Here is a 19,308-nt window from a genome sequence, read left to right on the forward strand (position 1 = left end):
AAAAGATTTGGGGTGGAATTTCAGTGTCCTGTCCGCCATCAGAATCGTAGCAGATAGGGGAGGGGGGGAATCCATGCAAAGGTCTGTTGACCTCAGGCAGGGTTTTCCAGTTTTGGGGTGAGTGTGGCTGGAAAATTCCACCCATGGAGTGAAGTGCATATAGGATACAGAACAGCTATGATCTAAGTAAATAAGGGAATAGGGTTGATGAGTTGAATGGTCTATTTATGTGTCTGAGTCCCTAAGAGAAATGGCAACATATATTGTAGATGACAGTCATGGCGCAGTTGCCAGCTCTCTTGCCGTTATGTCAGAGGGTTTTAGCTGCTTGTCCCAATCCAGGACCTGAAAGTGTCGCTGAGGAACACATCCCCACTGGCTCCAACAGCCCAAGTGCCATATTACACTTGAATGAGCTTCAATTGGCATAAATCAGGATTTCCACTCGGGAGGAAATCCCATCCTGAAGAGCTGTCGGTCAATTCCTCCAGCAGTAGTGCTGCAATGGCCGGAAGAGGCACTGTAGAGAACAGCCTGACACTAAATCCTAGGAGCCAGAGGACAGGGTAATGGCAGGAGTGCAGTGGTGAGGATGGTTGAGAACACCTGAAGGGTCACAAGTGGGGTGATCAGGAGATCACCAGGCTATAAGGGGTGGGCACCCCTAGTCTGATAGAGGTGTCCTTGCCCTCCCCATTCCACTTGTTGCTGAAGATACAGCTATGTTCATGAAGTTGCTCCCCCCACAAGCTTTCATCCATCTACCAACCTCAATATTGAGGCTGTGCGGGAAAAAGCCATTAAGTGGCCATCTAACAGCCTTAGTTCCTGTGCAAGCTGCCGCCTGCCTCACATTTAAATTGCCACCAGCTGGAACCCAGAGGGAATCCCATCCATGCAATTTCACATTTCCCCCAACACTTCATCTCAAGTGGGGAGGGGGAGAGGGTAGAGTGAACTCAGAATTCCAGTGTAGCACTGAGGGAGGGCTATACTAATCAAACATGCTGGCTGAAACTCCCCAATCTCTGAGCCACGTGTTTCCCAACAGTGGAAGGTGGTATGCTGTGGGATTCTCTGGTCCCGCCACTGTCGATGGGATATTTGATGTCACCCCACATCGTGGCAAAACCTGTAGGCAGGGGTGCATTGCTGGTGGGACTGTGAATGGCCAGAGAATTCAGGCCACTGTCTTTCAAATGAGACATTAAACTAAGGCTTGTGGATGGACGAAGAAACATCCTGTAACTTTATTTTGAAGAAGTGCAGGGGAGCTATCCCAATATCCTATAGTTATCCTTCAATCAACACAAATAGCATTAACTTGTTTTCTTCACATTATTGTTTGTCAGAGCTTGCTATGCTCAGATTGGTGACTCTTCCTACATTACAATAGTGACTGCATTTCAAAAGGAACTTATTGGCTGTATTGCACCTTGGGATGATCTGACGTCATGAAAAGGCACTATATAAATGAAAGTCTGAAAGGCTACAGATGAAATACAATAGCAACTACTTTAGTGAAAAGTTAGCTTTCAAGTGGAAAGCATATCTAGCAAATTATTTGTCCCCCAACTACTTCTCCCTTTTTTATATTCATCCAGACTCAGCTCACCATGGTCAGTGACATATTATTTTGTGTCCCAGAGGACATCCAACTAATACAGTGGTGCGTCCCCAGAATGAGATAGTAGTGGTAATGGCGATTAGTGCAGAGTTTTGGGAAAGTCGCATCTTGATGTATTCCCCAATTCTTCCAGCAGCTTCACCTCATTCAAACATCTCACACTGTACTAATTTGAATGCCTCTCCTTTAAAATCCTCAATACCAACCACACTATTCAACTCCTCATCCTAGGTCACTTCAACACCCCTTACCCATTCTTCCAATCTCACTACCTGCCTGTCATCTCCAAATACCATCAACTTACAGACTCCTGTAGGCTGGTTACCACCCACTCCTGAGCTATGTATTGCTAAACTTTGACTCACCATTCATTAAAATACATCAGCAGCTGCTGATGCTCTCTCTCACTCTCACCATTCTCTCACTCCCATCTTCATGAATTTGTCTTTGTCATTTCTCTGATACTCTTCCCATTTTTTCACACATACAAAATGTGTAGATTTGAAGATACCTGGCTTCTAGTCTGCTTAACCATTTTTTAAATTCATTTATGGGACATGGCATTGCTGGCTGGCCAGAATTTATTGCCCATCCCTAGTTGCCTGAGGGCAATTAAGAGTCAACCACATTGCTGTGGCTCTGGAGTCACTTGTAGGCCAGAGCAGCTAAGGATAACAAATTTCTATCCCTGAAGTACATTAGTGAACCAGATGAGGTTTTCCAACAATGGTTCTTAATTCCAGATCATTTTATTTAATTCAAGTTCCATCGTCTGCCATGGTGGGATTCAAGCCCAGATACCCAGAACGTTAGCTGAGTTTCTGGATTAATAATCTAGTGATAATACCATTAGGCTATCACCTCCCTATATTACTACATTTGATTTGACCACATTAGCTGATAAAATCATAAAACCATAAGAAACACGAACAGGCAAAGGCTACTTGGCCCCTCAAGCTTACTCTGACAATCAGTATAACCATGGCTGATCTGATTGTGCTTTTAACTCCATTTTCCCTTCTAACTGGGCCTTGAATATATTCAATGACCTAGCCTTCACCGCTTTCTGGGGGAAGAGAATTCCAAAGATTAACCACTCTCAAAGACTTCTCATCTCCACCTTATTCTGAAATCATACCTCCTTATTCTACTCTTTTCCTGAGAAGTCTCAAAACACCAGGTTAAAGTCCAATGGGTTTATTTGGAATCATGAGTTTTCAGAGCGCTGGTCCTTCTTCAGGTGACTGAACAGTCAGGAGCAGCACTCTGAAAGCTTGTGATTCTAATAAACCTGTTGGATTTTAACCTAACGCTGTGAGACTTCTTAATGTGCCTACCCCAGTCCAATGCCAGCATCTGCACATCATGCTCTTTCCTCGAGGAATGTCCGTTTGGTATTCTCCCTGCCACATCACCTCAGGATCCTATATGTTTCAATAAGATCACCTCTTATTCTTATAAATGACAAGGAGTATAAACCCAACTTGCCTAGTCTTTCCTCATTAAGCAACACTTTCACTTCAGAAATTGCTATCTATTGCTGCTTAAGTAAGGAGACAAAAGTTGTACACGTTGTTTAATGCTTGGTCTCAATGTTCCGTACAGTTGAAGCACATTGCCCCTGCTTTTATTGACCATTCCCCTTGCAATAAAGACCAAAATTTCAATTACATTCCTAATTACTTGCTGTATCTGCATGTTGACTTTTTATGATTCATATACAAGGATGCCCGGATCCCTCTGTACAGCAGCATTTGCAGTCTCTTTCCATTAAATAATATTCTGCTTTTCTCTTCTTCTATACTGGGTATCCCTTTTAAAACAGACCAAGACTGAAAGATTATCCTGAAGGGAATAATAACCCGAAGTTATTTTCTCTGACAGTAAACTTTGCTATAAACTGCTCACCCCTACCTCCTACAAGTATAAAGTAAAAACATCCATGCAGTCAAGATGAGGACTATATTTTCAGCTGCAAGCCTCCTTCTTCTTGCCAACTAAGGAAATCCTTTGTCAAGGGTTCTGTCCCAAGGTGGCCTTAAACTGTTGCCTCTTTACATTCTTATCCATTTCTCTGCCAGTCAACATCTCCTTCACCTTCAACTCCATTCCCATCAAGTTCCTTATGATCCTGCTTTTCTATATGAACAGTATTTGACCTGATATTTTAAATTGTTCTCTTTAGTTTCAATATCATTGCCGCCACACCCCTGTGACAGTGTTCTACCGTATCTCATTATCCTTCTTGATTTCTCTGCAGTTTTTGGCACATTTTACCACAAAGTTATCCTCCTATGTCTCTTCATTATTATCACAGTGAGTCTATATTACTTGGCACTATCCTTACTTAACCAGTTAGAGACAAAGCACTTCTAGCAATGGTTTCTCTTTCCAACACTGCACTGCTGCCTCTGGAATTAGAGGTCTATTTTTATTTCTCATCTATATGCTGCTCTTCGGTGACAAGAACATGGGATCAAGTTCCATTTGTATTTAGATAACACTCTCCTGAAACTCCACTATGATCAAATTCCTAGTCTGAAATATAGGGTCCTATTTTATCATTTTGATTCTAAGTGCTGGGTGGTCTTGAATCTGGGAGTGTTTTAGATCTGACCTTTAGACCCATTCTGAGGCATCCCCATATGCACTTTACCTGCAAAAATATCAGCAAGTCCCAATCGCATTGCACAAGACTGTGGGGGAGATTAACACGCCCGAAACCCTGTAGCTCTGATCGGCGCCTCCATCTGTGCATGCGCAGAATAAAAGAAAGAATGCTGCTCCCTTGCCACATTCCTCCCGGTTGGATAATGCTTCCCACTGGCCCCCACAGACATTTCCCCACCCCCCCCAACATTACTGACCCCCTTATCCCCCAACACCTCCGTCACCCAGATCGATCAAGGGGCCCTCCTCCCCTTCCCTCCACCGATCTCAGGTAGAGTGGCAGCGGACCTCCTTTCACACCCACTGATCTCAGGAAGAGTGGCAGTGGACCTCCTTTCCATTCCACAGATCTCAGGCAGAGTGACAGCAGATACTCTTCACCCTCACTGATCTCAGGCAGAGTGGCATCGGACGCTAGGCACATACCTCCACATTAACCCTCACTGATGGAGCACCCGAATCGGACTTATATGGAGCATGTCTGTTTTACGCCAATTCTGGGTGGGTGAACGTGGTGGTAAAGGGGGAAATGCTGGTAAAATTGGACATGCAGCCCATTAAGCCAATTTAAATGCATGCAAATACATTCAAATAACCATCGCACCCATTTCAGGTGCAGTCTACATCGCAGCCATTCTCAGGCCTTTGTAAAGGGGAAACCAGTGCGGAGGCAGGCACGGATCACATTACTTGCCCCATGCCCGACTTTACCAAGTTTTGCACCCAAAAATGGGTGCAACGCGATGATAAAATCAGGCCCATAGTCTATGATTTTTGATAACATCCTTCAGCAAAACAAAAACAATAGGCAGGATTTTCAAGCCGCGCCCGCTCCAAAACCGGAAAATCCTGCTGACGTCAACAGATCTTTGCATGGTCCCCCTCCCCCCCACTCCCCCCCAACCCCTGCTACAATTCCAATGGCAGGTGGGAACAGGAAAATTCCCCCCATTGTTCTTAAACTCTACCAAAAACACTGGATTCCCAATCCATGACTCAGCCAAAATCTGGCCACTATTTCAGGCTGAACAAGACTATTCACAACTCGAGTGTTCGGCCTTATCGCCTCTCCAATCAACTTTTCCTCCAATATATACCATACCTGTATTATTACTTCTGCTCATCTGCTAATGACATCCTCAATCATACCTTTATTAACTCCAGTCTGGATTATTTCAATGCTTTCCTGGTTAGTGTCCCCCCCCTCCACACAGCTTAAATTGTGGCATATCCTATACTCTATTGGCTGTATCCTACCCAAAACCAAGTCATGCTCACCCATTTCTTCCCTCCGTGCTGACCTACTCATATTCCTCAGCTCTAAATGTAAAGCATTCACTTTTGTTTTTCAGATTATCCATAGCTACATTTTTCTTGAATTACATTACCTCCTCCGGTCATAAAATCGTAAGATGTAGGAGCAAAATTAGGCCATTCAGCCCACCAAGCCTGCTCTGCCATTCAATCATAGCTGATAAGTTTCTGAATGCCATTCTCCCATCTTTTCCCTGTAACCTTTGATCCCCCTACCAATCAAGAACCTATCTACCGCTGTCATAAATACACTCAATGATTTGACCTCCACAGTCTTCTGTGACAATACATTTCATAGATTCACCACTCTCTGGCTGAAGAAATTCCCCTTCATCTCGTTTTTGTAGGGTCATCTCTTTACTCTGAGGCTGTGCCCTTGGATCCTAGTCTCTCCTACTAATGGAAACATCTTCCCCACATCTAATCTATCCAGGCCTTTTAGTATTCTGTAAGTTTCGATGAGATCCCCCCATCCCAGCCATCCTTCTAAACTCCATTGCGTACAGACCCAGAGTTCTCAAATGCTCCTCACACATCCAGCTTTTAATTCTCGGTCACACAATAAATACTCTCTGATCTTCAGAGTCCATCCTTTTCTGTGTCATCCTTCTTTTCATTCCACCATTGGCAATTTTGCTTTCAGCAGCTTTGATCCCATTCTCTGGAATTCAGTTTGTAAGTCACTCTGTTCTTCCACTTTCCTTCCCTTACATAAGACGCTCCTCACACTCCACCTCTTCACCCCTATTGCTCCTCTTCCTATGTCTCATCATCCTTTTTCTTTAGCCTCTGTGAAATATGTTGAGATATTAGCCATTGTTAACGGCGCTGAATACATGATTGCTGCTGTTTGTTGTTGATTAATGGAAAAATGTCTTTCTTTTTCAGCCTGTGACCTTGTATCACAAGGAATCTTGGCTCTTGTTAGCTCCACTAGCTGTGCCCCTTCAGCTTCACTGCAGTCCTTTGCAGATGGAATGCATATTCCTCACCTCTACATTCAGCGCACACCAGCTGGAACTCCGCGTTCTCAATGTTCTATTACAAGGAATACAAGGAACAGTGACTACACACTTTCTGTCCGTCCTCCTGATTACTTCAATGAAGTCATTTTTAAAGTAATCACAGAGTTTTCCTGGCAGAAGTTTATGATCTTCTATGATGATGCATATGGTAATAACAAAGCCTGCTTTTCCTTTTTAATTATCAAGCACAAATAACTGTTCTAGACCTAATGTCTTCAATACAATGCAAAACAAATACTTTTTTCATTAAAGATTTGACCAATGTGAACAAAACCAAAATGGTCATATTTTGCATGTGATGATAACAGTATTCATGTGTTTTTTCCATTATACTGAAAGTGAACCTAAGCCCAACAGTTCAAATAGTTGGTGCAGCAGTATGCTTAGAACATAACTGCATCTATGACAAAGATTAAAATAAATGAAAAGAACAGCCTGCCAGATTGAAAAGTTTCAGGGGTTTTTTTACATATGTTAAGAGCTTGCATTGTTTTCTATGTATCTGAAGGGACATGGTCTTCCTTCCCAATGTCTGCAGCCCAGAAATTCTGTCAGTTGTCTAAACAATAAAGGGTAACATTTGGCTGGGAGCTGTATGATGGATAGAGGTGGGAGTAGCAGTAATTGATAATACAGCACTAAAGGTGCATAACATGCCAATAAAGGCTTTATCATGCTTAAACTTCCCACAGCTTCACTTATATCTGATTGTACCACTGCATTCAGCATCTGTCGTTATCATTTGATGCATTCAGTATGGGCAAATTAAACACAGTGCGAAGAGTATGATTGTACAATAATGTGAGACAGGCAATATTTCATAAAAGTGAAGGAAACTTACCTGATTTGCTTTGATGATTCTTTACCGATCCTTAAAGTGTAGTTTCCTTTCCTGATAGTTGAAAACAAGTTTTTAGTATGTTGTCATTTGGAGATTACAATCAGTCAGCTGCTTAGTGCTTTCCAAGTTTGTTTCTGGGAGTTTTATTTCTTTTGGGTGCTCCCTTTAGTATCTGGTCACTATGTTGGCATTAAATTTCTGTCTGCGCTATTTTAATGCATTTGCTAACTAATTTGTTTGAAATGCATCAACAACTGCAATTACATAGCAGAGGCTGCAATTTAGCACAAACATGCTATCCATACACTTGGTAGCTCACAGAGAAAATTAAATCCCCTATTGTGCAATTTCTTGAGTGGAGAATGTACTTGCGAATTGTTTTTGCTGCCAGTATCTGCAACACATTAAATTTACTGTAAATTTTGTTTTGTAGTCATAGCTTTCAAATTCCCAGTCAACACATCTGTCTATCCAATTGGTATCTTACTGGGGAGGGGGCACTGCTGCTTGTTAAAGCACTAAGTTGTAATAATCAGAGCTGAGCTTTGATCTGTTGGCTTTCATTTCTGGTATCATGTTGTTGCCAACAGGAAACCAGAGCATTTGGAAATCTGAGTGGTCTTCACACTTACTTTCCATTAAGAATATTCTACTGGTAGTAAGGGCATGGAATGCCCTGCCTGCAGCAGTTGTGGACTCGCCAACTTTAAGGACGTTCAAATGGTCAGTGGATAGGCATATGGATCACATTGGAATAGTTTAGGTTAGAGGGTTATTAGATTGGTTCCCCTGGTTGGCACAACATCGAGGGCCGAAGGGCCTGTACTGCGCTGTAATGTTCTACACTTGTTAGCACTGCTGCCGCACAGTGCCAGGGACCCGGGGTTCAATTCCAGCCTTGGGTGCCTGTCTGTGCAGAGATTGCACATTCTACCTCATGTCTGTGTGTGTGCCTTTCCCCCGGGTGACTTTGGCTTCCTCCCACAGTCCAAACATGTGCAGGTTCGGTCAATTGGTTGATTGGCTTTGCTGAAGTTGCCCCTTAGTGTCCCAAGATGTGTAGGACAGTATATTTCTGTTGTTTATTTAAATGTCCATAATATGTCATTTGGTATATATATCATAAAATCCCTACTGTGCAGAAGGAAGCTATTTGGCCCATCAAGCCTGCACCAACAACAATCCCACCCAAGCCTTATCCCCGTAACCCCACATATTTACCCTCCTAATGCCCCTGATACTAAGGGACACATGCACAAGATCAGCACAAAACGCATTGATGATATTTTAATCTATTTCATCTGTACCAGAAGTGACCATGAAGTCCGTCATTCAAAATTTAAAAAATATACAAGCAAATAAATATTTCTTTCATTTTGATATTTAAATGGTGGATATCTGCAATTATTATGTGCAACTTGGCCATAATGTAACCAACAGGACAACTATATAGTTTTCATATTAGGATAACTGTAATCAAAGCGCTGAATTCTCATACTTAATGTTTTGAACATTTGAACAGATATTCGTGGGATCCAAGAATTTTTGAGCCAAGCTGGTCAACAGGGAATAGAAGTTTCACTACAAAAGGTTGAGGCCAGCATAAGCAGCATGTTCACAGGCCTTTTCTCCACTCTTGGGTTTGATGAGCTGAGCCGTTTCCGAGACATGCTTCGAAGAGCCTTACTTTTTCTTAACCCACGTACAGCAAAGACCTTCATTAGTGAGGTAACAAATTTCATATCTTTGATGATTATGCACACGGAAGTTTGAAATAGAATCAGCAGCACACACAAGTGCATGCATACATCCAGTTTCTGTACCTTAAGATGGAACTCCAGTTCACACCAGTACCAGTAATGTTTAAAGTTGTGCTTTTTTTTTCCTCCAATTTATATCTACATAGTATCTTTAATGCAGTGGACATTCCAAAGTGCTCCCCTGGAGCACTATAAAACAAAACATGATACTAAGCCACATGAGGAGGCATTTGGACAGATGACTAAAAGCTTGGACAAGTGGTAGGTTTTAAGGTGTGTCTTAAAAATGCAAAGCAAGATAGACGGCCCTATTTTACCACTTTGATTCTAGATACTGGGTGGACTTGAAACTGAGTGTTTCAGATCTGACTTTTAGACCCTTTCTAAGGCACCCTTATATGTACTCTGCCTGAAGAAATATCAGCAATTCCAAATCGCGCTGCAGAAGCCTGTGGACAGGGCTTAATGCACCCAAAATCCTGCAGCTCCAATCGGTGCTTCCAACTGCACATGTGCAGAAAAAAAAAGATAGAATGCGGTTCCCCTGCCATATCGCTCCTGAACCAGATAATGCCTCCCACTGGTCCCCACAGACAAAAACATACTGATTTCCTTATCCCCCAGCTCCTCCTGCCACCCAGATCGGTCACATGCCTCTACCTCCCTTCCCCCTCACTGACCTTAGGCAGAATGGCAGCGGATCCCTCCCCTTCCCCTCCACTGATCTTAGGCAGAATAGCAGTGGACCTCTCAGTGATCTCACACAGATTGGCAGCGGACCTCCATCCCCCCATCAATCTCAGGCAGAGTGGCAGTGGACCCCTCTTCCCTCCCCCACCGATCTCAGACAGAGTGGCAGCGAACCCTTCATTCCCCCTCCCTGATCTCAGGCAAAGTGGCAATAGACCTCTCTCTCCGCACCCCCCCCCCCCCACCACCACCAATCTCAAGCAATAGCCATTGAGCCCATCTCCCCCCACACCACCGATCTCAAGCTGAGAGCTGTCGGATGCTTGACACTTACCTCTCACTAATTTGAACGCCCAAATCGAACTTTTGTGGAGCATGTCTGTTTTGTGCCAATTCTGGATGGGCGAACGCAGTGATAAAGGGGGAAGGGCTTGTAAGGTTGGGCATGTAGCCATTAAGTCAATTTAAATACATGCAAATGCTTTTAAATGGCCATCATGCCCATTTTGGGTGCAGTCCCGATCGCAGCCATTTTTGGGTCCTGATAAAGGGGGAACCATGCTACTCGCCTCATGCCCAACTTTATCAAATGTTCATTCTTGAAAATGGGTGCAACTTGATGGGTGCAAGAGAGTGAAAGAGATATAGGGAGGACGGTCCAGTGGTTTAAGGCCTAGACAAGTGAAGACGTGGCATTGTGAATGCAGCATGCTTGTGGTACTCAGAAACAATTGTGAGAAGCACAGTGGTACAGCAACTACAATCAAGAAAGCACAAAAATTAAAGGAGCATAGATGTCTTAGAAGGGGAGGTTACAGAGATAGGGAGGGATGAGGCCATGGAGATATCTGAAAACATATGAATATTGAAAATCAAGGTGTTGTTTCACCAGGTGGCAATGTAGGTCAACAAACATTGGGATGACGTGGGAAAGAGACTTACTCTGAGTTAAGACACAGACTGTGGAGTTTTACATGCTTCAAGTTTAGGGAGGGTAGAATGTGTATGATCAGTTAGAAATGCATTAAACTTGTCAAATCTAGAGTAAATAAAGACATGTATGGGGGTTTCAGCAGCAGATGATCTGAAACAGGGGCAAAGTCAGGCACTGTTTCAGAGTTGGAAATAAGTAGTTTTAGTGTTGGTACTATATGAACACGGGAGCTCATTCTATAATTGTATTCAGCATGAGTGGGGTAGGAACATTGTGGCAAGCCTTACAAGGCAAACCAACTGAAAAATATTAACACATCAATTTTAGTGGAGTGGAAGTTCATGCTGATCACTTGCGTAGGGATGTATGGAGAAAGAGGCATGAAAGGTGCTGAGGGATGCATGAAATGATGGTTTGTGAATGCAGCATGCTTGTGGTAATCAGGAACAATTGTGACAAGCACAGTTTTGTAACAAGATTCGGCAGTTCCTATGTTCAGCAGGTCAGCCAGTAAGACTTGTCACTTTGTAAGGATAATCAGCCCAGCAGCAATAAATATTTCCAGTGCTTACAGCCTCACCAGAAAAAGCAATGTACGGTCAGGCTTTGACTGTAAACATTAAAGAATTAATAACATTCCTGTCTTTAATGTTTTAATAACTGCCTAATGTTTTCAGCTGGTCAATAATAGTAATTGTATTTGCAGTTGTGCAAGAGAAACCTGCACTTGTATTCACAGACCCAGTTTGTATTAGTTCTGTAAATAGTGACACAGTTGCAGTGTTTGCAAGTAAGCTGTGGAAATATTAAAATAATATATGTACAGGTAATAGCAGCTGAGAATTCAGGTTTGTCTGTTTACTGTATAAAGTTTTCCCACAATGTTAAGGGGAATTATAATCCATATTTGCTTCAGATTTCATGTTGAGCTTATTTTCTGAATGTGACTGCTTCTCATGCCACACATACTCCATAAATGGCCATTGTAAATCAGCTCAGCTCATCATCATCATCACAGTGCTTTCTATCTTCAAGCATGCGAACAGAATGAAAATCACATTTATAATGTTTCCAAAGAGGCCCATGTGAAATGCGGCCAACTTCATGAGATTGTTCAGTTTGTATTTAACCAAGGTGTCTATTCAAACTACGGGAGATGCTTAAATGTATCTTTTGATTACTCAGAGTTTAGCAGCAAAAATATCCTAGCCTTTGAATGTATTAGCCAATACTGAAGAATTCTGGTTAATTCTGTGGACATTATTAAAACTGTTGCTTGAGGCTATGACAAATTTGATGTATTTTTGTCAGCATTTTATATTGGAGTCTATCCCTTCAAAATTCATTCAAATTGTATGTAATCGGTTAGAGTTTCTGCCAAAGCAAATTGCAGCTGAAATTGCGCCCAGCTTGAGAAGTGTTTTTTATTGCCTGAGTTTTGCTCAATTTCAGCTACATATCTCCAAACACAAAATCACCCATGAAGTAGTGCAATTGGGCACAATTTTAAAACTTCTAAAATAGTGACTGGAATTCTCCGCCCATTCACACACTGGTGGGATTCTCTAGTCCCTCCGGCAGCATACCCTCCGCTGCGGGTTTCCCGGCAACTTGGGGTGGTTTCAGTGGTAATTCCCATTGATAGAGGATTCTGCTGCCAGCAAACAGCACGCTGCCTGCTGCTACCAAGAAAACACTGAGAGGAGGCCAAAGAATCTCATCCAGAGCTTTAGAATCGTAGAATCCCTAAAGTGCAGAAGGAGGCCATTTGATCCAAAGAGTCTGCAACGACCACAATCCCACCCAGCCCCATATCCCCTTAGTCCCACTTAGTTACCCTGCTAGTTCCCTTGACACTTAGAGGCAATTTGGGGTGGCCAATCAACCTGACCCGCACATCTTTGGACTGTGGGAGGAAACCGGAGCACTGGAGGAAACCCACGCAGACACGAGGAAAATGTGCAAACTCCACACAGACAGAGACCCAAGCCAGGAATTGAGCCTGGATCCCTGATGCTGTGAGGCAGGAGTGCTAACCACTGTGCCACCATGCTGCCCAAAAATATTCTTCATATACTTAAAAGAGGTGACATGGTGTTTTCTTTTCTTCAAGCATGGTGCATGCAGACTGCAGACACAGAATAACTTGATGAAGTTGGGTTAAAACAGCTGAAGGTCCCCCCTGCCCCCACCCCTTCAAAACAAATAATTTGACCAGTGTCAATCTATCATCTGAGTAACCTAAACATAAATTCGCTTTCTAAAAAACCATATCAATCTGTTTTCTAATTATATTAGAGTGCACTAGTCACTTTCTTACTAAGTGAAAATGAAAGCCAGATTTAAAAGCTTTTACAACATGTGCCCTTGTGCCCAGAAGAACCAGCTTAATTTTAAAAATCTCCTTGAGCGCCTGCAAATTAACTCAGTTGGCAGAAATTTCCAGTGGTGATTAATTGACCCTGGGGATGTGACCAACTTTGTGGATATGACCCCAATTCCAGTGCATTGTTTTAAAAACTAATGCAAAAGATCAACAGAACACAAATTGTGCCAAAAGCATATTGTACTTAAAACACGAAGATCTTGTGTGCAGCTTCTTCCAATTTTAGCTAAATTGAGCTGAAGAAACCAGTACAATTGAATGGAAATTCCAGGCGATTGGGTTTAAAAGCCAAAGTCTTAGATCAAGCCTATTCCTAAAACAATAATGCATAATTATCTTCCTTGAGTTTAAGAGAGAATCAAAGCCCATTGTGTGGGCTTTGCGATGGATACTGGCTGTACGTAGTCAAAATCATTGAAATGCTATTCACTATTTCCCTAGGATGAAAAGAGACTGCTATATTCAATTCTAGCTGAGTTTGAATACCATGCAGTTTGAAATTTCCTTGGAAGGAACAAGTTTATATGAAGAGTATGAAGGAAAGTGGAGTTAAAGCCACAATCAGATCACCAATGATTTTATTGAATAGCAGAGCAAGCTCGTGGGGCCACATGGCTGACTCCTGTTCCTAATTTGTGGGTCCGATTCTCCCATCCTGACGCACATTTTTTTTGGTGCGCGGATTGGGAGATGCGCGTGTCGGCAATTTTGTGGGAAGATCATTATCGGACCCGGCACAAAATTCTCTGGGCCCGATAGCACCTCCCACCCCGCCAGGATTATTTCACTCAGGCAGGATTTAGGGTAGCTCCCCACTTGTTGGGAACTAGCGGGAGACCCAGCCAGAACAAAGGAGGGGCAATCGGGGCCCACAGGGGGAATTGGGGTGGGGGGGGTGGTTGGTGCCCGCTGAGCATGGGCACCATGGCAGTGCCAGCCTATGCCCCCTGGTGGGGCCGGGTCTATTGTGGGTGAGGCTAGGGGGTGATCGTTGGGGGGGCGGAGGGTGAGGCTCAGCTGCCACTCTGCAGAAAGGATCAGGTGGGGCTGCAGGGAGACCAGCAATCGGGGCTGGCTAGGGAGGGTGATTTGCTTCCCATTCAGTATCTTTCTCCTGGGGAAGAGGAAGTCTGCGGGGATGCGGTAGGGGGAATTATCACCACTGGGGATGGAGGGCTGGAGATTGCGGCGCTCCGGAATCAGGAAAGGGGGGTGGCAGGGGTAGCGGGTGGTGAGGTTGGCCCAGGAATGCTTGTGTGGGCCACGATCAGGCTGAGGGGCAGCAGCGCAGAGCTCCAGGGCTGGCCAGCAAAATGCAGTCTGACAGTTCGGGGCCACTGTACATGTGCAGAATCCTGGAACTGTTAGACTCAGTGTGAATAGGCCATGCCATCCCGAGCTTTTAATGCTATTTGCGATTGTGGCCTCTGCATTGCAAATTACACCAGTTTTCTTGCCAATTCAGCACTTCAAATTTTTTGGGGAGAATCAGGTCCTGTTTGTTCACATGAAATCTTCGATAAACAAGGGAGCTATTTGAAATCTCAAAAAAGACAGGTTGATTTTCCTGAAAGATATGGAAAGCAGTGTGTGCATTTAAAGGAATCTTACAAAATGGTTATGAGTCTGAATTCTTGAATTGCATTTTTTAAATTGTCTGTTCGATGTTAGACTAAAGGATTTCTATTCTGAGTATAAGACTGTTCTATCACAATTGGATTATTTTCCTGTTCAGTATTTCTAAAATTCAGCCATATTTTAAACTTTGTATGTGTCACTAATCTCAAAAATTGAATGCATGGTCTTGAGGAGTGTGGTAATCTTCGTGACTTGCATGGGGAATCACTGATTGACCTTTCTATCGGACAAGCTGAATATGAGCTCCCTCGGATTGGTAATTAACTAACTAGGTGAAGCTTGTATACAGAGCCCTCTATAAAGCAGGCCCTTGAGTGGGTCCATTATTCCATTTTCCTGATTGGGACTTGTTGTGTTCACCACAGGCTAATGGTTTTTAAACTTCACTTTATTTGGTGTAATAAAGCACTATTCCTTTACAGCCAACTCCTGGAGTTATTATAAGGAGGAACAGGATGTCCCCATGTCTAAAAAAACTACTGAAAAGTGTTTGATATTCATTCTCCTCAGCAAGTTATCGAAAGCTTACCTGAGCAAACCGCACTGCTGTCCATGTAAATCACGCTTTGAACACAATGTCCTGCTTTGGTCGTTGAGGCAATGAAATGCTGGAGGCAATATAGAAAAAATCTACAAGGCTGATTCCTAATCTCAGTGATCCAAGTTGAAGAAACTTGTGAGAAACATTTAATGGTGGAAAGGAGTGCCAAAGGCATCATCCATAAAAGCAAAATACTGTGAATGCTAGAAATCTGAAATTAAAACAGAAAAATGGTGGATAAACTAAGCACATGTAGTGATTGTGGGGTCTGTTGCTTTAAGACAGCACAGCAGAAGAGGGACCAATGGGAATTGACAGTGAGTGATCACCCCTAGAGTTGGGCCCCTTTTTGGGCAGAAAACATTTGGAAGTCATGTAGTACGCATTTAGTAACTGAAGCAGTTGGATAGGTTGCTCCAAATGTAGAGATGCCAGCGTTGGACTGGGGTAAACACGGTAAGAAGTCCCCCAACACCAGGTTTAAGTCCAGGTTTTGTGAGACTTCTTACTAGGTTGCTCCAAGACAGCCTAGGGCTGCAAACCCTAATACACAATTTATTTTCATCAATAAACATATTTCATTCCTAATGAAGTTTGAATTGTCTTGATGATGCCTGGAGTGCATAACAGAAGGTCTGGCAGCATCTGTGGAGAGAGAAATACAGCTAACATTTTGACCTGCTGAGGTTATCCAGCATTTTTTGTTTTTAATTCCAGCTTGTATTCCACCTGATTTTCTTTTCCATTGAGATCTTAGGCCCCTGACTTAGAAGAGAGAGTAGCATTATAGTGCTACTTTGCTGGAAAATGTACTTGTATCAAGGTTAAATGAGGAGAGAGTTGGACTTCACTGTGATATTCCCCTTGTTAGCATTCACTGTCTTGGCTTGCCAGGGGAAAATATTCTGTGGAACAAGGTAGAGATTGGAACTGTGCCTCAGCATTAGACAGTGTCTTCAGGGACAAGTAAATAAAATTAAGGAGAAATCTCATCTAATTTTGCGTGAGACATCAACAAACCACAACTAAGCCATCCTTTGAAATATATAAAACACAAAAGAGAAATAAAGCTCATCTTTTAGTTTTTTTTTTCCTCTGATCTTGAGATCTGTTGGCTTCTCTGAAGAGAGGAAACAAACAGATGCCAATCTGGGAAAATTTCCAACTATAACAATAATTAGCCTCAATTGACCTCAGTAGATGTCCATGAGGACCACTTGGCCAAAGGGAATCCCCTAAACAGGATAATTAGGATTTAAATTGAGGTGATCCAGTCAGAATCTCTGAATAAAATTGAGGATTATTCACACTATAACATAAAAAGTCTAGCAGTGAAAAGGAAATTGTGAAATGAATTAGAGAGCTTCATGTTAATGGCAGCTATGACTGCAATAGATCTCAATTACCTTTTAACATATTGAGGGTGGTAAAATGTTTGTAGGAAAAACAGTTTTTGTTTTGGCAGTGCTCAGTCAGAATTTTGTTACTTCAGAAAAGGCAGCAGTATTTATTGACCTGGTTCTGGGCAATGAAGCAATGCATGTAAGTAATTTAACCTAATCTAAGGGGGGGACGGGGAGGTGGGGATGTTTGGAAAGCACAATTGGTGTAAGAATAGGAAATAAAAACATTCAGAAACAAAAATATTTCTTGTGGTTAAAACAAACAGATTAAAGTAAGATGAGAAAAAGAACCTTGCCTGGATTAAATGGCAGGCAAATTATCAAAGCCATTGATTAGCGATAGAGTGAGTCACAAGGGGCGATTTTGAGGTTGCACGCTCGGTCATCGGGAATGGTGGTGAGGGCTGAAAATCCTGAGAGTGCAATCCGCACCAGCGGATTTCCGAGTTCCGATTTTACCAGCCCCTTGCCGCTGAAATGGTGTGAAGCATGCTACAGGACTGCAGAAAACTCATTTTAATATATTAGCATGTCACAGCGGGGTGCCTCAGCAGTCAGTGCTGGATCCACTGTTATTTGTCATTTATATTAATGATTTGGATGAGAATATAGGGGGCATGATTAGTAAGTTTGCCGATGATACCAAGATTGGTGGCACCGTGGACAGTGAAGAAAGTTATCTCCAATTGCAGCAGGATCTTGATCAATTGGGCCAGTGGGCTGATGAATGGCAGATGGAGTTTAATTTAGACAAATGCGAGGTGATGCATTTTGGTAGATTGAACCAGGACAGGTCTTACTCAGTTAATGGTAGGGTCTGGGAAGAGTTATAGGACAAAGAGATCTAGGGGTACATGTTTATAGCTCCTTAAAGTGGAGTCACAGGTGGACAGAGGGATGAAGAAGGTATTTGGCATGCTTGATTTCATCGGTCAGAACATTGAATACAGGAGTTGGGATGTCTTGTTGAAGTTGTACAAGACATTGGTAAGGCCACACTTGGAATACTGTATAGAATTCTAATCCTCCTATTATAGAAAGGATACTATTAAACTAAAAAGAGTGCAGAAAAGATTTACTGGGATGCTACTGGGACTTGATGGATTGAGTTATAAGGAGAGGCTGGATAGACTGGGACTTTTTTCTCTAGAGCGTAGGAGGCTGAGGGGTGTTCTTATAGAGGTCTATAAAATAATGAGAGGCACAGATCAGCTAAAGAGTCAATATCTTTCCCCAAAGGCAGGGGAGTCTAAAAACTAGAGAGCATACGTTTAAGGTGAGAGGGGTGAGATACAAAAGTGTCCAGAGGGACAATTTTTTCACACAGAGGGTGGTGAGTGTCTGGAACAAGCTGCCAGAGAAAGTAGTAGAGGTGGATGCAATTTTGTCTTTTAAAAAGCATTTAGATAGTTACATGGGTACACTGGGTACAGAGGGATATGGGCCAAATGTGGGCAATTGGGATTAGTTTAGGGGTTTTTAAAAAAAAGAACGGCATGTACAAATTAGGCCGAAGGGCCTGTTTCCATGCTGTAAACCTCTATGACTTTCATTAGCGATCTCTCACTCTCTCCTGGACACCCCACCCCTCTCCCCCCAGATATTCAACGGGCAGCGATGTGACGTCAAACTAGCGCCATTTACAACAGGTCTACAGAAGCACGAACCTGGTGCCTTCTCTGTGTAGCATGAAGCTTGTGGAAATAGAAATTAATATGAATCAGGCGTAAGATTTGTCACTGGACCTAACACTCTGCCACTTTTTTGGTAAGATGTCGCCCATTGTGTTTTACAGCACAGGAAGAGGCCCTTCAGCAATTGTCAATTCCATCAAGCTTCTATTCTAATCCCATTTTCCAGCACTTGGCCTGTAGCCAATATGAAATGTGTGAGAAGGAATTGAAAAATATACAAACAAGTATGTCCTGACAAAGGAAAAAATAGGTGCATTTAAGATTGTGTTCCATTGATGAGATTTCACCAAACTCAAAACCTAAAGAAAATTTTGTTTTCCTAACAGGTTTGATATTTTAAGTGTATGGTCGAACAAATGGCAAAGAATATAGAGAAAACTATAAAAATGGAAAGTAGGGACCAAGAATTTGAAATAAAATTAGCAAATAACATAAAAGACAACAAAAAAATTGTGATGGAGAAATCAAGGTTGGGGTAATGATGGTGTTGCAAATTCAAGGTTGCTGTGGGCGTAATCTTCATTTCAGTGATGTCAATCATACCCATAAGTCAATCCTATTTTACCTGCGTGTCAGAGCTGGCGCATTCACTTTACCCATCATCTGCTTATAGAATAGTGTAACCCAAAGACGTAACAATAGTACCCCCTTGTGGAATAATAGGGAATCTGGAGAGAAACAGTGTAACAATGAGAAGCATCTGCCCAGAAATTATGATGAGAAAAGTCAAAGTCTGATCTGGGAAGGCAGAAGGACATGGGGAGAAGTAAAAAATCTGGGTAAAG

General features: G+C 42.6%; 1 protein-coding gene across 2 annotated transcripts in view; it reads left to right on the forward strand.

Moving 5' to 3' along the window:
* The window catches only part of LOC145351504 (glutamate receptor ionotropic, delta-2-like), a 380,118-nt gene that overhangs the window by 179,393 nt on the left and 181,417 nt on the right, over nucleotides 1–19,308 (forward strand). For both annotated transcript variants that reach the window (XM_080201102.1, XM_080201103.1), the window contains exons 3-4: nucleotides 6,500–6,784; nucleotides 9,000–9,205. In XM_080201102.1, the coding sequence (XP_080057228.1) occupies nucleotides 6,500–6,784; nucleotides 9,000–9,205 (491 nt within the window). The remainder of the gene's footprint in view (nucleotides 1–6,499; nucleotides 6,785–8,999; nucleotides 9,206–19,308) is intronic.

Source organism: Carcharhinus amblyrhynchos, chromosome 13, assembly GCF_965287045.1.
Source record: "Carcharhinus amblyrhynchos chromosome 13, sCarAmb.v2.hapA, whole genome shotgun sequence".
Lineage (NCBI taxonomy): Eukaryota > Metazoa > Chordata > Chondrichthyes > Carcharhiniformes > Carcharhinidae > Carcharhinus > Carcharhinus amblyrhynchos.